Genomic DNA, 19,279 nt, shown 5'->3' with positions numbered 1-19,279 from the left:
CCCCTCCTTCCCCGCGCTTCTCATTTCACCAACCCTCCCGGCAGCTGCACTTCCGGCTTGTGCCCGATGGGTGCATCATCAGTGATGGGAGCAGCTCACTGACCCTTTAAGGAGCAAAGCCCGGACCCTGACGCAAGTGATGATGCAAAGACAAAAGCTTCCAATGTCTGCATGGTATCAGCACTATGACGCTGGCTGACCGCATGTGCCAATAGTTAAGGCAGCTTCCTTCTTACAACTCTGATGCAGATAGATTTTCATTGCACCATTCAGCCTGCAGAGTTGTGAATGCTGCTCTGGTTTATAAAGCTGTTAGGGTATGTTTCCACGGTCAGGAATCCCTGCGCTTTGGATGCAGCAGATACCCCGCTCCGCCCAAAGCGCCACCCCCTGTTGTACGCACGGTGATTCTGGATGTATTCATTGAACACATCCGGAATCACCGCATCGTATTCATAGACTGTGTTATTTATCTTGTGGAGACGGAGCCTCTCGGCAAGATAAATAGACATGCTGCGGTCTGGAAAGACGCGCCACATGTCCGGTTACGCAGGGCCGCCGGATGCAGCCGTGCGCACATAGTGGAAACAGGATTTCATAAAATCCCTACCACTATGCTGTAACATCAGGACGCTGCGGATGTATGCAGCGTCCAATCCGCAGCGAATACTGAAGGTTTCCTGACTGTGGAAACATAACTCAAGATAAGGTGATACAAAGTACCGCTACAGAAGACCGGAAATATCTGCTTATTGGCCCAATGCGTCATTTGTTTTGTGCACTTTTTTTTTTTATAGAAAAGTTTGTATTTTTTATTATTTTGTCCCAAATTAAATTAAGACTTTTATGCCATTTTATACCATTTTTTTTTTTTCAGTCCTTGTTCTTTTTTTTTTTTTTTATTTGCCTGACAATGTGGTTGTGGTATATCTAATGCAATCATTTTCAGCTAATTCTTCATTTAGGACTTTTGGTAATGTGGCAATATTTTTGTGCCTGGCTGCTCACAAGTAACTGGATCCTGCTGCTCAGGAAATGGAAGCAAAGATGAATTTTTAAAGGACACCTAATTTTTTTTTTTTTATATATATTTTACTTAAATGCATGGATTATTGGGGTAAATTTAAAAGTTTCTATTAATTGTTGCACCTGATGGCTTTTCCAAGCTCTGGGTTTCCCTTTAGCTGCTGAAGGAGTGAAATGAATGATTTCTGAACACATCAAAGTTCAGCTCCGCTCTGTGATCTGTGGTCATAAACCATAGAGGAGCTCAGACACAGATCAAACAGATATTAACTCTTGTGACAAAATCACTGGCAAAGTACTGGAGGGGAGAGATGTGTCACTGAGGCTGCTGGCTTCAGTGATCTGAAACCTAGAAGTTGGCTCCAGCACCCAAGTGCTGAGAGGGGTTAATTGGTCATTTGAAGGGCTAGGCTTTTAGGTGAACAGCTCATGAGCAGGAGGGAGGCTGTTCACCTTATCTCCTCCCCAGGGTGGGGTTTAGAAGGTAAATAGTCGGCCTTCTGAGTCGTTCAGTGTGTCTGGAGATGGCCGCTCCAGAGAACTGTTTGTATTAACCCGTACTGAACCTGGCTGTGATATCCTGAGCGGGCAGATCCCCGTGGTACAGAGACTGGAGACCATGTTGTTTTGTTTTCCTATTTTGCCTGTTTATTTTCACTTCACACTGGTTTATGCCGCATGTTTATAATAAACCAGAGGAAGATTTAAAGAGACAGTGTACCTGTGTCTATCTCCGTGTGCAGCCAAGAGAGCCAAACCAACACAATCTCTATTAGCACAAGCTCACTGATGGATTCTCAGTTAACTAATTCTGCAGCCAGCAATAGCAGTAATCAGGGAAACTAAAAGCCAAACGGTATAAAAAATTTTTTAATGAAATCCAAATGGAAAAATATTTTGTAGCCCAAAATATATGCATTTAAGAAAAAAAAATGGCAGTGCAATTCCTTATATTAAGGGTATTATTATTATTTATTGTTATAACGCCATTTATTGCATGGCGCTTTACATGTGAGGAGGGGTATACATAATAAAAACAAGTACAATAATCTTAAACAATAGAAGTCACAACTGTTACAGGAGGATCTGCACACGTTGCGGATCCACAGCGGATTGGCCGCTGCGGATTCGCAGCTGTTTTCCATACAGCGTACAGTACCATGTAAACCTATGGAAAACAAAATCCGCAGTGCACATGCTGCGGAAAAAAAACGCACGGAAACGTAGCGTTGTTTATTCCGCAGAATCTCAATTCTTTGTGTGAATTCCGCAGCGGTTTACACCTGCTCCATAATAGGAATCTGCAGGTGCAATCCACACAAAATCCGCTAAAAAAAAATCACGGTAAATCCACAGTGCGGGTTATCAAATTTACCGAAATCAGTCGCGGATTCCTCTGCGGATTTTTCCGAACGTGTGCACGTGGCCTTAATGGGTTAGATAAACAGCGCCACTTGTCCATGAGGCGGCACATGGTATTGCAGATACACATGATAGGAAGCCGCCAGGGTTTTTCCATTCTGTCCGGAAGATCTTTGTGTAATTAGCTCATATTTCGTTTGCAGTTCTCAGACTTTCCTGCTACAGCAAATATTTATCAGACACAACGAGGCTTTAGCGCAGATAGAAACCCCTCCTGGTATTCCTGTTTTTTAACCGCCTAATACATTTCAATGATGGCGGCTTCCATTAATAAAATAACACAAGGCAATGAGATCAGTCGGAGGCTTTTTAAGATTTCACATCTAAAAAGTGCAATTTTTTTCTCGAAATCAAATCAATCTGAGTGTTACAAGGAGAGATGGAAATAATTACATAAGGCTAAAGACGCCACATAAGGCTAAATCGTCATCCCGCAGAACAATTCAGGATCAATTGGACATACCTGAATGTCACCATACAGTGGCGAGGGGCGCTAAGGAGTCCAGTTAATGTAGACGTTCATGTACATGACATGTATCTGCTTCTTTGCCATGGTTCTATGCCTGGAGCCAGGTTTCGGCTGCTCTTCCTGCTTGTGGAGCTGCAAGTTCAGTGCTCAGTGGGTGTTCCCCGTATCCTCTTACCTTCTTTCTACCCTTTCTCATAATTTACACAAGACGTTGCACAAGTCTCCTCACTGCTATATACTACTTATGTACGTGACTCTGACCTTCTGTGAACAAGCAGCAGAGACCCCTAAAGTCTCAGGACAGAGGTAGTATGCGACTGCAGGATCAGACTACACACAGAAGTAACATGTAGTCTGTCACCATGGAGACATAAGAATCTTCATATGCTTCTGTGTGCACAGCTTCTAAACAGACCTATGTGTAGTCATGTTCATCACTCACGTGTTAAAGGGGTTTTTCTAACGATCAACGTTTAATGTGTATGGCTACGTTAAAGGGGTTGTCTTTAAAAGTTAGTAGTTTCCAGGGATGCTTATAATGTAAAAAAGGCATATTTACCTCCAATATCCACCCCCCGCTCCAGCACTGTCCTTCCAACAGTCTCCATTGGAGGATGTACCAGTCCCGAGTCCTCGTACCTGGTCCTGCTGACCTCTTGGGCCGGCTCTGTTCCTCCAATGTCGGCGTGGTCTTCTTCCTAGTGGCCGATTAGTGGCTGGATCAGCTCCAGCATTCAGTAACTTCTGCTCTGATGGAATATTGAACGCTGCAGCCGATCAGCGGCTGCTGACTGTTATGCAGGGACACAGTGCTGACATTGGCGCAGCAGAACCGGTGCCGGAGATACGTTATTTTTTATTTTAGGGTGTCCGTTTCCAGTAGTTTCTAACCCCAATAAGAATGAAAAGCTGCCAACAGCTGCCTGGCAGAGGCTCTTTCCCTCTACCCACTGAAAACACATGCACGTTTGCCTTTACCAAGCGTTCATGTGTATGTGGAGGTCACAAGCATTTGTCTGACAGCTGCGGAAGGTGCACGAACGTTCACCATATTGAGAAACGTTGTCCAAACCTTCTGATTATAGCAGGACTGGCCGACAAACTTATTGTATATCCCCTGCCATATGATACTGGGAAAAGATGTGGTACTTTGAACGCTTGATAATTTGAGCTTAATTGAATCGTTTTGGTTACAGATGCTTTCACATGACGCCATTCTGGCAGCTTTTGGTCACCACTAGGGGGAGCTAAGAGGATCTGTACAGCTAGTGCTGATCTCAATGGCACAAATCCTTATGTAGTGAGCTCCCCCTAGTGGTGACTGCAGGTAAACACTGGGACAGTGTGATGGAACGTGGTCCAAGCCTCCTCTGGACCCTGGCTCTAAATCGCATGCATGCCTAAGTCTGACCGGTACATTGCTGCCCCAGTATGTCCCCTCAGCAATCCTTGACCCTAATATTTCCATTCTATAGAAGCTCTTGAATTACTTCCATGTATGAGTTTGACATTAACTATCCTGGTCCTTCCAAAAGTTACACAATTGCACTTCAGAACATTTAAATTAGTGTTCACGTAAAATAGAACAAAATCAGCATAAAACCCCGTGGCCCATACGGCGGTAATAAATTGTAGCTGTATGAATGTGCCCCCCTGTCTGCTGCTCTTCTAATAAACCATAAGGGATGAATTTATTCACTTTTATTGACGTGGTTTGCTTTCAAGCACACGATTTAATGAGGCTGTTTATGTGAATATGTCTGGTTTTAATTAGGCTCCATGCACAGACGCGAGAGCAAACAGAACGCGAGCCGGGTGCCTATAGGATAAGCTGAACCTTGGCGGATATATCACTGGATAAATTGATTCTTGGGGGATACTTGTGTTTTCTGGAGTGTTCAAGTGTCTGCGATGATAAACTACTTCACTATGGATTGAGTTGTTGAAAATCCAGGTGTCAGGTTCCTGAGCTTCGCCTACAGACGATTAAGTGTCTACTTGCAGTAATTCAGCCTGTCACACAGTCTCCTTTATCCTTCCAACCCTCCAAAAACAGAAATGCACTAACGTGGTATACTAATTATATTAGATTAACAAAATAAGCTCCTGTCTGCAGCCACCACTAGGGGGAGCTCCCTGTATACAGATATACATAAGATCCTGTCTGCAGCCACCACTAGGGGGAGCTCCCTGTGTGCAGATATACATAAGATCCTGTCTGCAGTCACCACTAGGGGGAGCTCCCTGTATACAGAGATACATGATAAGATCCTGTTTGCAGCCACCACTAGGGGGAGCTCCCTGTATACAGAGATACATGGTAAGATCCTATCTGCAGCCACCACTAGGGGGAGCTCCCTGTATACAGAGATACATGATAATATTCTGTCTGCAGCCACCACTATGGGGAGCTCCCTGTATACAGAGATACATGATAAGATCCTGTCTGCAGCCACCACTAGGGGGAGCTCCCTGTATACAGAGATACATGGTAAGATCCTATCTGCAGCCACCACTAGGGGGAGCTCCCTGTATACAGAGATACATGATAATATTCTGTCTGCAGCCACCACTAGGGGGAGCTCCCTGTATACAGAGATACATGATAAGATCCTGTCTGCAGCCACCACTAGGGGGAGCTCCCTGTATACAGAGATACATAAGATCCTGTCTGCAGCCACCACTAGGGGGAGCTCCCTGTATACAGAGATACATGATAAGATCCTGTCTGCAGCCATCACTAGGGGGAGATCCCTGTATACAGAGATACATAAGATCCTGTCTGCAGCCACCACTAGGGGGAGCTCCCTGTATACAGAGATACATGATAAGAACCTGTCTGCAGTCACCACTAGGGGGAGCTCCCTGTATACAGAGATACATGATAAGATCCTGTCTGCAGCCACCACTAGGGGGAGCTCCCTGTATACAGAGATACATAAGATCCTGTCTGCAGTCACCACTAGGGGGAGCTCCCTGTATACAGAGATACATGATAAGATCCTGTCTGCAGCCACCACTAGGGGGAGCTCCCTGTATACAGATACATAAGATCCTGTCTGTAGCCACCACTAGGGGGAGCTCCCTGTATACAGAGATACACAAGATCCTGTCTGCAGTCACCACTAGGGGGAGCTCCCTGTATACAGAGATACATAAGATCCTGTCTGCAGCCACCACTAGGGGGAGCTCCCTGTATACAGAGATACATGATAAGAACCTGTCTGCAGTCACCACTAGGGGGAGCTCCCTGTATACAGAGATACATGATAAGATCCTGTCTGCAGCCACCACTAGGGGGAGCTCCCTGTATACAGAGATACATAAGATCCTGTCTGCAGTCACCACTAGGGGGAGCTCCCTGTATACAGAGATACATGATAAGATCCTGTCTGCAGCCACCACTAGGGGGAGCTCCCTGTATACAGATACATAAGATCCTGTCTGTAGCCACCACTAGGGGGAGCTCCCTGTATACAGAGATACACAAGATCCTGTCTGCAGTCACCACTAGGGGGAGCTCCCTGTATACAGAGATACATGATAAGATCCTGTCTGCAGCCACCACTAGGGGGAGCTCCCTGTATACAGAGACACATGATAAGATCCTGTCTGTAGCCACCACTAGGGGGAGCTCCCTGTATACAGAGATACATGATAAGATCCTGTCTGCAGCCACCACTAGGGGGAGATCCCTGTATACGTTGTATGCCCTGTGTTGTATATAGTATATCCTGTGCTGTGCATACATCCCCTCTTACTACTGTTATATACCAGAATGCTGCCGTGGATATTGTTATTATTGTGATGTATTTTTATATTGTTTCTTATACTGTTGTTGCAGCTTCTTTGCAGCGTTGATGACTTGTGACATTGTTCCCAATAACCAGCTGTTACTTAGTGACTTGTGAAATGCCCACGGCCATGTTCGAGCCTCGCGGGGGAGCGTGTCGTGTGTAGTGACCGCACGCTCGCCGGCTGCTAATTGTTAATCCGTGGACACCAGCAGTCGAGTGTTTTATATTCTATTTTTAGTGTTTTATTTGCTGCTTTTAGCGGATCGTATTGTAGGAAGGAATAAAGGCTGAGTATTCCGGATGGCACTGTGACTATTTTATTATTTAGGGACTATTCACACATGGCAGATGAATTAAGTTCTGCGACTGAAGATCTTTTGTATTCATCTGAATGGGGTCATTTCTGCAGCAGTTACATAGTTTTTTGTAAACCCAGTGCAGATGAATAGAGCAACGACAGAAATTACTGCAACAGATGGGTTTGTGAATTTACCCTTAAAGGGGACGCGGTGACAGATAAGCCCAGGTGCTGCTTGGCCAGGCTGTGACGCTGCTGCAGACGTGACCGGACCACCCTGTTTAACGCAACTTGTCCTGTGCCTTAAGTTTCACGGTTTTATTTCTGTCTTTTCTTTTTATTACAGAGATTTCCCCGTGGAGTCTGCGATGACCGAGCTGGTGGCATACGCCAACCAACTGTCCGTGGCCGACATTATACACCAGGTAAGACTTCATTGTCCGCCAATCTGCATTTGGAAATCGCTTTTCCCAGTTTCTGGTCCGTAAATTTTATTCACAGTTTTTATATCTTGGATACGAAGTGCACAACTCCGAAAACGTATTCAAGGAACATAAAAATCCCACATTGGATTTTGATGCCCAAAAAATTCAAGTTAAAAAATAAACTTTCCGGATTGATAATGTGTAATTCATAATCACCGGTCAATGGAAATGAGAATCATTGATCAACTCAGGCAGTAGGAACAATCGCCCCGAAAATCAAAGGAAGGAACATAATCATGGCCCCTGATCAGTGTGTGACCCCACCTGTCTCTGTCTCCTGACATGCCATAATGTGATCAGTGTATGACCCGACCTGTCTGTCTCCTGACATCCCATAATGTGCTCAGTGTATGACCCGACCTGTCTGTCTCCTGACATTCCGTAATGTGATCAGTGTGTGACCCCACCTGTCTGTATGTATGCTGACATCCCATAATGTGATCAGTGTGTGACCCCACCTGTCTGTATGTATGCTGACATCCCATAATGTGATCAGTGTATGACCCCACCTGTGTCTCCTGACATCCCATAATGTGATCAGTGTGTGACCCCACCTGTCTGTCTCCTGACATCCCATAATGTGATCAGTGTGTGACCCCACCTGTCTCTGTCTCCTGACATCCCATAATGTGCTCAGTGTATGACCCGACCTGTCTGCCTCCTGACATCCCATAATGTGCTCAGTGTATGACCCCACCTGTCTGCCTCCTGACATCCCATAATGTGATCAGTGTATGACCCCACCTGTCTGCCTCCTGACATCCCATAATGTGATCAGTGTATGACCCGACCTGTCTGCCTCCTGACATCCCATAATGTGCTCAGTGTATGACCCGACCTGTCTGCCTCCTGACATCCCATAATGTGCTCAGTGTATGACCCGACCTGTCTGCCTCCTGACATCCCATAATGTGCTCAGTGTATGACCCCACCTGTCTGCTTCCTGACATCCCATAATGTGATCAGTGTATGACCCGACCTGTCTGCCTCCTGACATCCCATAATGTGCTCAGTGTATGACCCGACCTGTCTGCCTCCTGACATCCCATAATGTGATCAGTGTATGACCCGACCTGTCTGCCTCCTGACATCCCATAATGTGATTAGTGTATGACCCGACCTGTCTGCCTCCTGACGTGTCGTCCTCCTCCGTGCACACTCCATGTATGCGGACGCTTCTAGCACATCTGGGCCGTATAACGGTTTCCAGTTCTTGTTCCTTTGTTGGCGGCTTCAGAGCCCGGACTGTACAGCGACGAGCAGTGAAATATCCTGTTCTACACGAGCTAAACTTGTCATTTTTGTTGGAGATACATCTCGCCAGATATCGCTTCATTTAATCCCATTTCCATAGCAACCGCTGTGGCATGTACAGAACTTTTTGTTCTACTGATGTATCATGTGTATCTTTCTTGTGTTATTTAAGCTCTTTGTATATTACCTGTAAAGCGTAGGATCCTCTCCAGACTTTTATACGATGGAGCGCTATATTTAACTTTTTTTTTCCCCACATTGCTGTCTATATTAAAAAAAAAAATCCTGTAATTTTTTCTATTTTCACTCTGACTCGTATAAGGCTATGCTCACATGTCCAGTAATGATCTGTTAGAACAGATCCAGCAGCAATCTGTTGGCAAAAAAGTTTTGCCGACACAACTTTTTAGTCCGTTTTTCAAAAACTCATCTCTGCTGGATGCATTTCTTTAACATTGTTGTTCTGTGGGCAATGTTATATACTGTTTGGCCTGTGTTATATACTGTTTGGCCTGTGTTATATACTGTTTGGGCTGTGTTATATACTGTTTGGCCTGTGTTATATACTGTTTGGCCTGTGTTATATACTGTTTGGCCTGTGTTATATACTGTTTGGCCTGTGTTATATACTGTTTGGCCTGTGTTATATACTGTTTGGCCTGTGTTATATACTGTTTGGCCTGTGTTATATACTGTTTGGCCTGTGTTATATACTGTTTGGCCTGTGTTATATACTGTTTGGCCTGTGTTATATACTGTTTGGCCTGTGTTATATACTGTTTGGCCTGTGTTATATACTGTTTGGCCTGTGTTATATACTGTTTGGCCTGTGTTATATACTGTTTGGCCTGTGTTATATACTGTTTGGCCTGTGTTATATACTGTTTGGCCTGTGTTATATACTGTTTGGCCTGTGTTATATACTGTTTGGCCTGTGTTATATACTGTTTGGCCTGTGTTATATACTGTTTGGCCTGTGTTATATACTGTTTGGCCTGTGTTATATACTGTTTGGCCTGTGTTATATACTTTTTTGGCCTGTGTTATATACTTTTTTGGCCTGTGTTATATACTGTTTGGCCTGTGTTATATACTGCGTGGCCTGTATTAACGCATCGGGTATTTTACAATATGTCGTGGCCTGTGCTATATACTATGTGGCTGCTATATACATACATATTCTAGAATACCCGATGATTTAGAATCCGGACACCATCTAGTTTATAATAATCAGGGGTTTTTTTCTTGCCGGATCCAGTAGAATGGAAGACTGTAGATGGCTAATGGATGTGTTGTTCATGGCAAGGGCTGTGGGGTCGGTAAGGTTAAATCTCCAACTCCGACTCCTCAATTTCCATGACTCCGACTCCCTCATACATGTCTCATGTTTAATTTACTGTGGTAAAATGGTAACATCAGGCTTTTAATCATTATTATGATACAATAATCAAGCCATTTAGATAGAACATACAATATATTTATTGGAATACAACTTTAGAACAAAAAACCTTCATATTTACAATTTATTACACACTCTGCAGTAAGTGTTAAAAAAAAGTTTTCAACAAAAACGTACTAAATAACATTTGTGCAGTCTATGAATTTGTTCTGAGAAATCGTATCGCCTCCATCAGATCCTCCTCCATACATGACCTCACATCTGACCTAATGATTTTAAGGCTGGAGAACGACCTCTCTACACTAACTTAGGTTTGTGGTAAAGCAGTGACCACATGGGCGACATCTCTAACAATTTCAGGGTGTAGAGGAATCGCCTCGTGCACAGTCAGTTTTGATTGAACTCTTCTACTTCTTTGAGAGCAAGTGAAACATGTTGCTGAAATATGGTCAATCTGTTTTCTATGGGAGTGGAATCTTTTTCCCTGCAGGAACGCTTTGCCTGCTCCATGTCGTCCAAATACTTGTCAAAATCAAACTCCTCATCTGATGAGGATGAAGGAACGGCAGCAGCAGCACTGGCAGGACCCAAGTCCTCTTGTTCTTGGCCGTCCTGTAGCCCACTCCAGCTCACCACCTCCTCCTCCTGTACAATGACTGATAACACCTCTATATACAGTAGATCAGTGATTTTCAACCTTTTTTGAGCCGCGGCACACTTTTTATACTTAAAAAAATCCCGAGGCACACCACCAACCAAAATGGCACAAAATGGTGCGTCCAGGTTTGAGATGAAAGTCTGCAGTCATTCTATGTGACTGCAGGCTTCTGAATTCTCACAGCGCAAGCACTGCACACTTTCAGGATTCTCCCTTGCCGGTGGCCAGAGTGGACGGTCATGACAGCACAAGTATGTGATTTGGATACTTCTGGCCACATTCTAACTAGACGTGTCCGGCCTCAGTCAATTCATTTTCATTGAATGAGGCCACACATGTCTAGTCAGCACGTGACCGCATGTATGTAAATCGCCAACATCAGAGAATTATGATAGCAGTGCGCACTGTGAGAATTCAGAAGTCTGCAGTCACATAGTAGGACTGCAGACTCATCACAACCTTGGACATCCCCTTTAATGTTCCTAACAAATAAAAATGAGAATTAGTATCACAAAAAAACCACATTTACATCCAGGTACCTGATAGATGACGTTGTTTGTGGAGTCGCCTCTTTCTTTTCATCTTCACCTCGTCCAGATGCCATGATGACTCTTCTCATCCACCGGCAGAGCTCGTTTCTGCAGACTTCCATCTTCTCCTGTCTTCTGCAGCACATCCCGACACAACACCCTTAAAGACAGCAGTGTTATTATAATGCTCCGGAATAACAATATCTGCCCTAGGCTGAGCCCCTGAGTAAATAATTGCCCCTCACTTTATTCCCAGCACATAATATGACCCTCACTGTCCCTCTTATGGTACATGCCATCCACACTGCCCTCTCTCTCTTTTCCATACTTCACACTGCCTTCTCATACTGTGTCCCTCATAGAGAGCCCAGTCTCTCTACTGTGCCCCTTCATTACACTCCTCCTACTTGGCATACTGTCTCCTCCTGGCTGTTACCCTCACACTACTCAGTATCTATTATGTGTCCACTCACACTTTCATCCCCCCATACTGTCTGCACACATTTCTAATAGCCTCCTCCTGTACATCCCCCCCCGCTAACATACCCCTTTGCTCTCTCCATATTTCCTCCTCACACATTCCCCCGACTCCCCATACTGTCCTCACACATCCCATCACCGTTGCTCCCAGTACTGTCAGCACACATTTTTCCCCTCGCTACTGTGTCCACCCCCATCTCCCCACTCACCCCCACAGAATATATCCACTGCCCTTCCGATAGAATAAATCCATCCCCTTCCACACAGAATAAATGCACCCTGCCCCACACATGCTAAATAAATTCCAGCCCCCCCCCCCCACGTACACACTGAATAAATCCCCCCACACACTGAATAAATCCCCCCACTCACTGAATAAATCCCCCCCACACACTGAATAAATCCCCCCCACACACTGAATAAATCCCCCCACACACTGAATAAATCCCCCCACTCACTGAATAAATCCCCCCACACACTGAATAAATCCCCCCCACACACTGAATAAATCCCCCCACACACTGAATAAATCCCCCCCACACACTGAATAAATCCCCCCCACACACTGAATAAATCCCCCCACTCACTGAATAAATCCCCCCACTCACTGAATAAATCCCCCCCCACACTGAATAAATCCCCCCCACACACTGAATAATTCCCCCCCCCACACTGAATAATTCCCCCCCCCACACTGAATAAATCCCCCCCCACACTGAATAATTCCCCCCCACACTGAATAAATCCCCCCCCACACTGAATAATCCCCCCCCACACTGAATAAATCCCCCCACACTGAATAAATCCCCCCCACACACTGAATAAATCCCCCCCCACACTGAATAATTCCCCCCCCACACTGAATAAATCCCCCCCCCACACTGAATAATTCCCCCCCCACACTTAATAAATCCCCCCCCACACTGAATAAATATCCCCCCACACTGAATAAATATCCCCCCACACTTAATAAATCCCCCCCCACACTTAATAAATCCCCCCACACACTTAATAAATCCCCCCACACACTTAATAAATCCCCCCACACACTTAATAAATCCCCCCACACACTTAATAAATCCCCCCACACACTTAATAAATCCCCCCACACACTTAATAAATCCCCCCACACACTTAATAAATCCCCCCACACACTTAATAAATCCCCCCACATACTCCCCATAAACCCACCCCACGCTGAATCTTCGGTGTCTTCAGCTCCACAGCACAGGAGCACTTACCACCAAGTCTCTTCTTTCTCCTGTGCCGGATAGTGACGTCAGCAGCGTGATCACATGACTTGATCACGCTGCTGGCGTCGCTCTGACCCAGCGGTCAGAGCCTCAATTGTACTCGCGGCTGGTAGATGTCTGCGAGTACAATTGATCTCCGGGAGCCGGCGCGCTGCAGCTTCTCTGTGCCGGCTGTCAGCTTGACAGTCGGCACAGAGAACAGCTGACTCCCGTTCCCCCGCGGCACACCCGACCATGTGTCGCGGCACACTGGTTGAAAAACACTGCAGTAGATAACACAGGATCCAGCATTCACAATAGGTGATGACACAGCTCACCTCCTCCTCCTGTACAATGACTGATAACACCTCTATATACAGTAGATAACACAGGATCCACCATTCACAATAGGTGATGATACAGCTCACCTCCTCCTCCTGTACAATGACTGATAACACCTCTATATACAGTAGATAAGACAGGATCACCATTCACAATAGGTGATGTCACAGCTCACCTCCCTCCTGTACAATGACTGATAACACCTCTTTATACAGTAGATAACACAGGATCCACCATTCAAAATAGGTGATGTCACAGCTCACCTCCTCCTCCTCCTCCTGTACAATGACTGATAACACCTCTATGTACAGTAGATAAGACAGGATCACCATTCACAATAGGTGATGTCACAGCTCACCTCCCTCCTGTACAATGACTGATAACACCTCTTTATACAGTAGATAACACAGGATCCACCATTCAAAATAGGTGATGTCACAGCTCACCTCCTCCTCCTTCTCCTGTACAATGACTGAGGACACCTCTATATACAGTAGATAACACAGGATCCACCATTCAAAATAGGTGATGTCACAGCTCACCTCCTCCACCTGTACAATGACTGATAACACGTCTATATACAGTAGATAACACAGGATCCACCATTCACAATAGGTTATGTCACAGCTCACCTCCTCCTCCTGTACAGTGACTGATATCTACTGTATATAGAGGTGTTAACACAGGATCCACCATTCACAATAGGTGGATATCACAGCTCACCTCCTCCTCCTGTGCAATGACTGATAACACCTCTATATACAGTAGATAACACAGGATCCACCATTCACAGTAGGTGGAAATCACAGCTCACCTCTTCCTCCTGTACAATGACTGATAACTCCTCTATATACAGTAGATAACACAGGATCCACCATTCATAATAGATGATGTCACAGCACACCTCATCCTCCTCCTGTACAATGACTGATAACACCTCTATATACAGTAGATAACAGGATTCACTATTCACAATAGGTGATGTCACAGCTCTCCTCCTCCCCCTCCTGTACAATGACTGATAACACCTCTATATACAGTAGATAACACAGGATCCACCATTCACAATAGGTGATGACACAGCTCACCTCCTCCTCCTGTACAATGACTGATAACACCTCTATATACAGTAGATAACACAGGATCCTCCATTTACAATAGGTGATGTCACAGCTCACCTCCTCCTGTACAATGACTGATAACACCTCTATATACAGTAGATAACACAGGATCCACCATTCACAATAGGTGATGTCACAGCTCACCTCCTCCTCCTGTGCAATGACTGATACAACACTTTCCGCCCTTTGTCTGATGCTGTCGCGCTCATTGTAATACAAGGCTTTTGTACAGGACATAAATATATCGTTATTGCAATCTCCAGTCTCTTCCGTGCAGCACAAATTGTCCCGTTCCCTATTTAAGCAGCTTTTGAGCAATTCTTGTGATTTATGGAGAGCGGAGAGCGGCACAATAAGTCATCCGTGCGATCACCATAGAAAAATGTGATTTAAAGGCAGAACAGAGTCAACTTGTATTAATGCCAGGAGTGGGCACCTCACACCTAGGAGAGATATGGCGTGATATACGAGCCCACCACAGTGCAGCAAATAGCAGGAATAAATATGAAACGGTCACGGGAGGGAACATCACACCACGGCCATTGTTCTGCAGTGATTTACTGATGGCCCAACTCTGATACCGGGGGAATAACACCAGCTGCTTTATATGGAAGGCAGAGAGCCTGCGGCTGGCAGGGTGTGCTGGGAGTTGTAGTGTCACGGCAGTTATGGATGTAACCCAGTATCAGCACATGATCAGTAATGTAATGTATGTACACAGTGACTGCACCAGCAGAATAGTGAGTGCAGCTCTGGAGTATAATACAGGATGTAACTCCGGATCAGTAATGTAACGTATGTACACAGTGACTGCACCAGCAGAATAGGGAGTGCAGCTCTGGGGTATAATATAGGAGGTAAAGGAGGTAACTCAGGATCAGCAATGTAATGTATGTACACAGTGACTGCACCAGCAGAATAGTGAGTGCAGCTCTGGAGTATAATACAGGAGGTAACTCAGGATCAGTAATGTATGTACACAGTGACTGCACCAGCAGAATAGTGAGTGCAGCTCTGGAGTATAATACAGGAGGTAACTCAGGATCAGTAATGTATGTACACAGTGACTGCACCAGCAGAATAGGGAGTGCAGCTCTGGGGTATAATACAGGATGTAACTCAGGATCAGTAATGTAATGTATGTACACAGTGACTGCACCAGCAGAATAGTGAGTGCAGCTCTTGAGTATAATACAGGATGTAACTCAGGATCAGTAATGTAATGTATGTACACAGTGACTGCACCAGCAGAATAGTGAGTGCAGCTCTGGAGTATAATACAGGATGTAACTCAGGATCAGTAATGTATGTACACAGTGACTGCACCAGCAGAATAGTGAGTGCAGCTCTGGAGTATAATACAGGATGTAACTCGGGATCAGTAATGTAATGTATGTACACAGTGACTGCACCAGCAGAATAGTGAGTGCAGCTCTGGAGTATAATACAGGATGTAACTCAGGATCAGTAATGTATGTACACAGTGACTGCACCAGCAGAATAGTGAGTGCAGCTCTGGAGTATAATACAGGATGTAACTCAGGATCAGTAATGTATGTACACAGTGACTGCACCAGCAGAATAGTGAGTGCAGCTCTGGAGTATAATACAGGATGTAACTCAGGATCAGTAATGTAATGTATGTACACAGTGACTGCACCAGCAGAATAGTGAGTGCAGCTCTGGAGTATAATACAGGATGTAACTCGGGATCAGTAATGTAATGTATGTACACAGTGACTGCACCAGCAGAATAGTGAGTGCAGCTCTGGAGTATAATACAGGATGTAATAGAAGTTACTGTTGATAAAGATCAGTTTTGTGTAATAATATGTGTCTAAGATGCCTATTAAGGGTGATCTTGCTCCTCGGACATTTGCACTAACCCTCGTCAGTCATCGTGGACATTGTATCCATTCCTCGGGTCATTCCGGATGTGATTGGCTGTCGGAGCGGTTCTGGTGTTACATGGGTCGCTCTGCGCCGCGGTCATGTGTGTCGCTTGTGATGTCGTATCTGCCCCATAATCTCAGTATTACTGCAGTCTCCACTTTCAGACTTTCCCTTTGAGCTTTTTTGGTTCTTTAGTAGATGCAGGGAAAGGTTGGGGAATTAGGTTAATTAACTTCATTGGTGGCCGTGGGCCAATGTGCTGCGCTTGATGAGCAGAGATAATGGGACTTATCAGGAGCTGCAGTCGGGCTGGATGCCCTTTGGATATTCATTGTCATTGAGGATAGTTCGATCTACCCTTGGACAATTTCTGGCTATGGCAGGACGGATTGTTTACTGGTGGATAATGCCTCATTTTGTTCTATGTGTTTTTTTTTTTTTTTTTAGCTTTGTGTTCTAATTAAAGGGACACGTACCTAAAGGGAAACTGCTCTGTTTACTGCAGTCTGTCGTTTTCAGTTGTCGCCTATTTCTGGAGAGGAAGAGGCAGGAGTAGAAGTCCTTGTTCCCTGATAGGTCGCGTCCACATGTACCACTGTTTAGCAGTACCACACACAGCCTGCAGACTGGGGAGGCGCTGTTGTTGTAGCAGCCATGATTCTGTAATGTTCAGAATTTACCTTCAGCCGTGAGCGGAGGAGAAAATCCCCTGAATCCTGGAACCCGTAGAAGATGAGTAATGCGAGTGATGGATACATTTACTTGAATTTCATTTGGAAATATGACGTTTTCGACCGCAGAGTTCCCCCTTAGCAGACACTTTATTTTTGTCATTTACCTGTGATTTCAGACATGGAGTGTTTCTTGTGTCCCCGGCCCCGTCCTCCATGTCTCAGAGCTGTAAATGACACATTAACAATTCTGTCTCTTCGCCGGACTCCGACTAAATGAATTACACCGTGTTGGAGGCATGGAGTCGATACGCTCCCAACAAGTGCGAGCGATGAAATAGTTTGCGGGTAGCCAGGAATAAGTAAATAGGATCTTCACGGAACGGTTCCCCAGAAGCCATCACCACGAAGAGGAAAACGTCGGGTAACCTTTCCATGTGTCGCTCGCATGAAATGTCAAAGCCGTATATTTAGCGTAATGAACTAATAACCGCGTGCTTCATTACGCTGCTCTCACTTACAATCCTGCACTGGTGACTTACAAAACCTGCGCCGTGCAGAGATAAAGTGACTGCAGCAACAACATATGCTAATATAGACTTGACTTCTTCAAAGAGTTGGGGGGGGAAAGCCTTTCTTTTGCTACATTTGAATAATGGTATTCGCATGTCTGTTTCTGGGAAAGTTTGGCGACAACAACTACAGCTGCAATTACCGCTTCTGCTGCAGACATTTCCTGATCCTACATTGGAAACCTCACACCTTGGCCAGAGTGGACTGGGCCCAGTTACAGCTTTTCTAGGTATTCAGGAGCTGTTGTAGAAATGTAGGCGTTTACTTACATGTCGTGGCGCTAGCACAGGGCTCTTCATTCTTTCCTCCTTTCTAGGTGGTAAGTTCCATCTGCTCCTATGCTCGCTGGGCAGTGCTCATATGTCCCAGCTCTATTGCTGTGCTCTCCTTCCTCACCTGCAGATTCTGTCTGCTCCTACGCTTGTTGGCCGTTGCTCGCCTCTCCTGTCTCCATCGCTGGACTTCTGCTTCCTCCTTCCCTGCCGACATGTTCCATCAGCTCCTACGCTCGTTGGCATTCCTCTCCTGTCCTGGCTCCAGAGCTGGACCCTGCTTCCTTCTTCCTCGGCAGCACGTTCCATCTGCTCCTACGCTTGTTGGCATTGCTATCCTGTCCTGGCTCCATAGCTGGACTCTGCTTTCTTCTTCCTCGGCAGCAGGTTCCATCTGCTCCTATGCTCATTGGGCATTGCTCACCTGTCCTAGCTTCATTGCCGGGCTGTGTCCTCCTTCCCTGCCCACACGTTCCATCAGCTCCTACGCTTGTTGCGTATTGCTCACCTGTCCTGGCTCCATAGCTGGACCATGCTTTCTTCTTCCTCGGCAGCAGGTTCCATCAGCTCCTACGCTCGTTGGCATTGCTCTCCTGTCCTGGCTCCAGAGCTGGACTCTTTCTTCTTCCTCTGCAGCAGGTTCCATCAGCTCCTACACTCATTGATCATTGCTCACCTGTCCTGGCTCCAGAGCTGGACCCTGCTTTCTTCTTCCTCGGCAGCAGGTTCCATCTGCTCCTACACTCATTGATCATTGCTCACCTGTCCTGGCTCCAGAGCTGGACCATGCTTTCTTCTTCCTCGGCAGCAGGTTCCATCAGCTCCTACACTCATTGATCATTGCTCACCTGTCCTGGCTCCAGAGCTGGACCATGCTTTCTTCTTCCTCGGCAGCAGGTTCCATCTGCTCCTACGCTCATTGAGCATTGCTCTCCTGTCCTGGCTCCAGAGCTGGACTCTTTCTTCTTCCTCGGCAGCAGGTTCCATCAGCTCCTACGCTTGTTGGCATTGCTCTCCTGTCCTGGCTCCAGAGCTGGACCATGCTTTCTTCTTCCTCGGCAGCAGGTTCCATCTGCTCCTACACTCATTGAGCATTGCTCTCCTGTCCTGGCTCCAGAGCTGGACTCTTTCTTCTTCCTCGGCAGCAGGTTCCATCTGCTCCTACACTCATTGATCATTGCTCTCCTGTCCTGGCTCCAGAGCTGGACCCTGCTTTCTTCTTCCTCGGCAGCAGGTTCCATCTGCTCCTACACTCATTGAGCATTGCTCTCCTGTCCTGGCTCCAGAGCTGGACTCTTTCTCGTTCCTCGGCAGCAGGTTCCATCTGCTCCTACGCTCATTGAGCATTGCTCTCCTG

The 19,279-nt window shown here is 45.8% G+C and overlaps 1 protein-coding gene across 2 annotated transcripts in view; it reads left to right on the top strand.

Moving 5' to 3' along the window:
- Positions 1-19,279, top strand: part of PIGK (phosphatidylinositol glycan anchor biosynthesis class K) — a 123,869-nt gene that overhangs the window by 45,804 nt on the left and 58,786 nt on the right. For both annotated transcript variants that reach the window (XM_069738305.1, XM_069738304.1), the window contains exon 10: positions 7,359-7,437. In XM_069738305.1, coding sequence (XP_069594406.1) covers positions 7,359-7,437 — 79 coding nt within the window. The remainder of the gene's footprint in view (positions 1-7,358; positions 7,438-19,279) is intronic.

The sequence above is a fragment of the Ranitomeya imitator genome, chromosome 8 (assembly GCF_032444005.1).
Source record: "Ranitomeya imitator isolate aRanImi1 chromosome 8, aRanImi1.pri, whole genome shotgun sequence".
NCBI classification, from domain to species: Eukaryota; Metazoa; Chordata; class Amphibia; order Anura; family Dendrobatidae; genus Ranitomeya; species Ranitomeya imitator.
The sequence above is the reverse complement of the archived record's forward strand: the minus strand, read 5'-3'. Positions and strand labels throughout refer to the sequence as shown.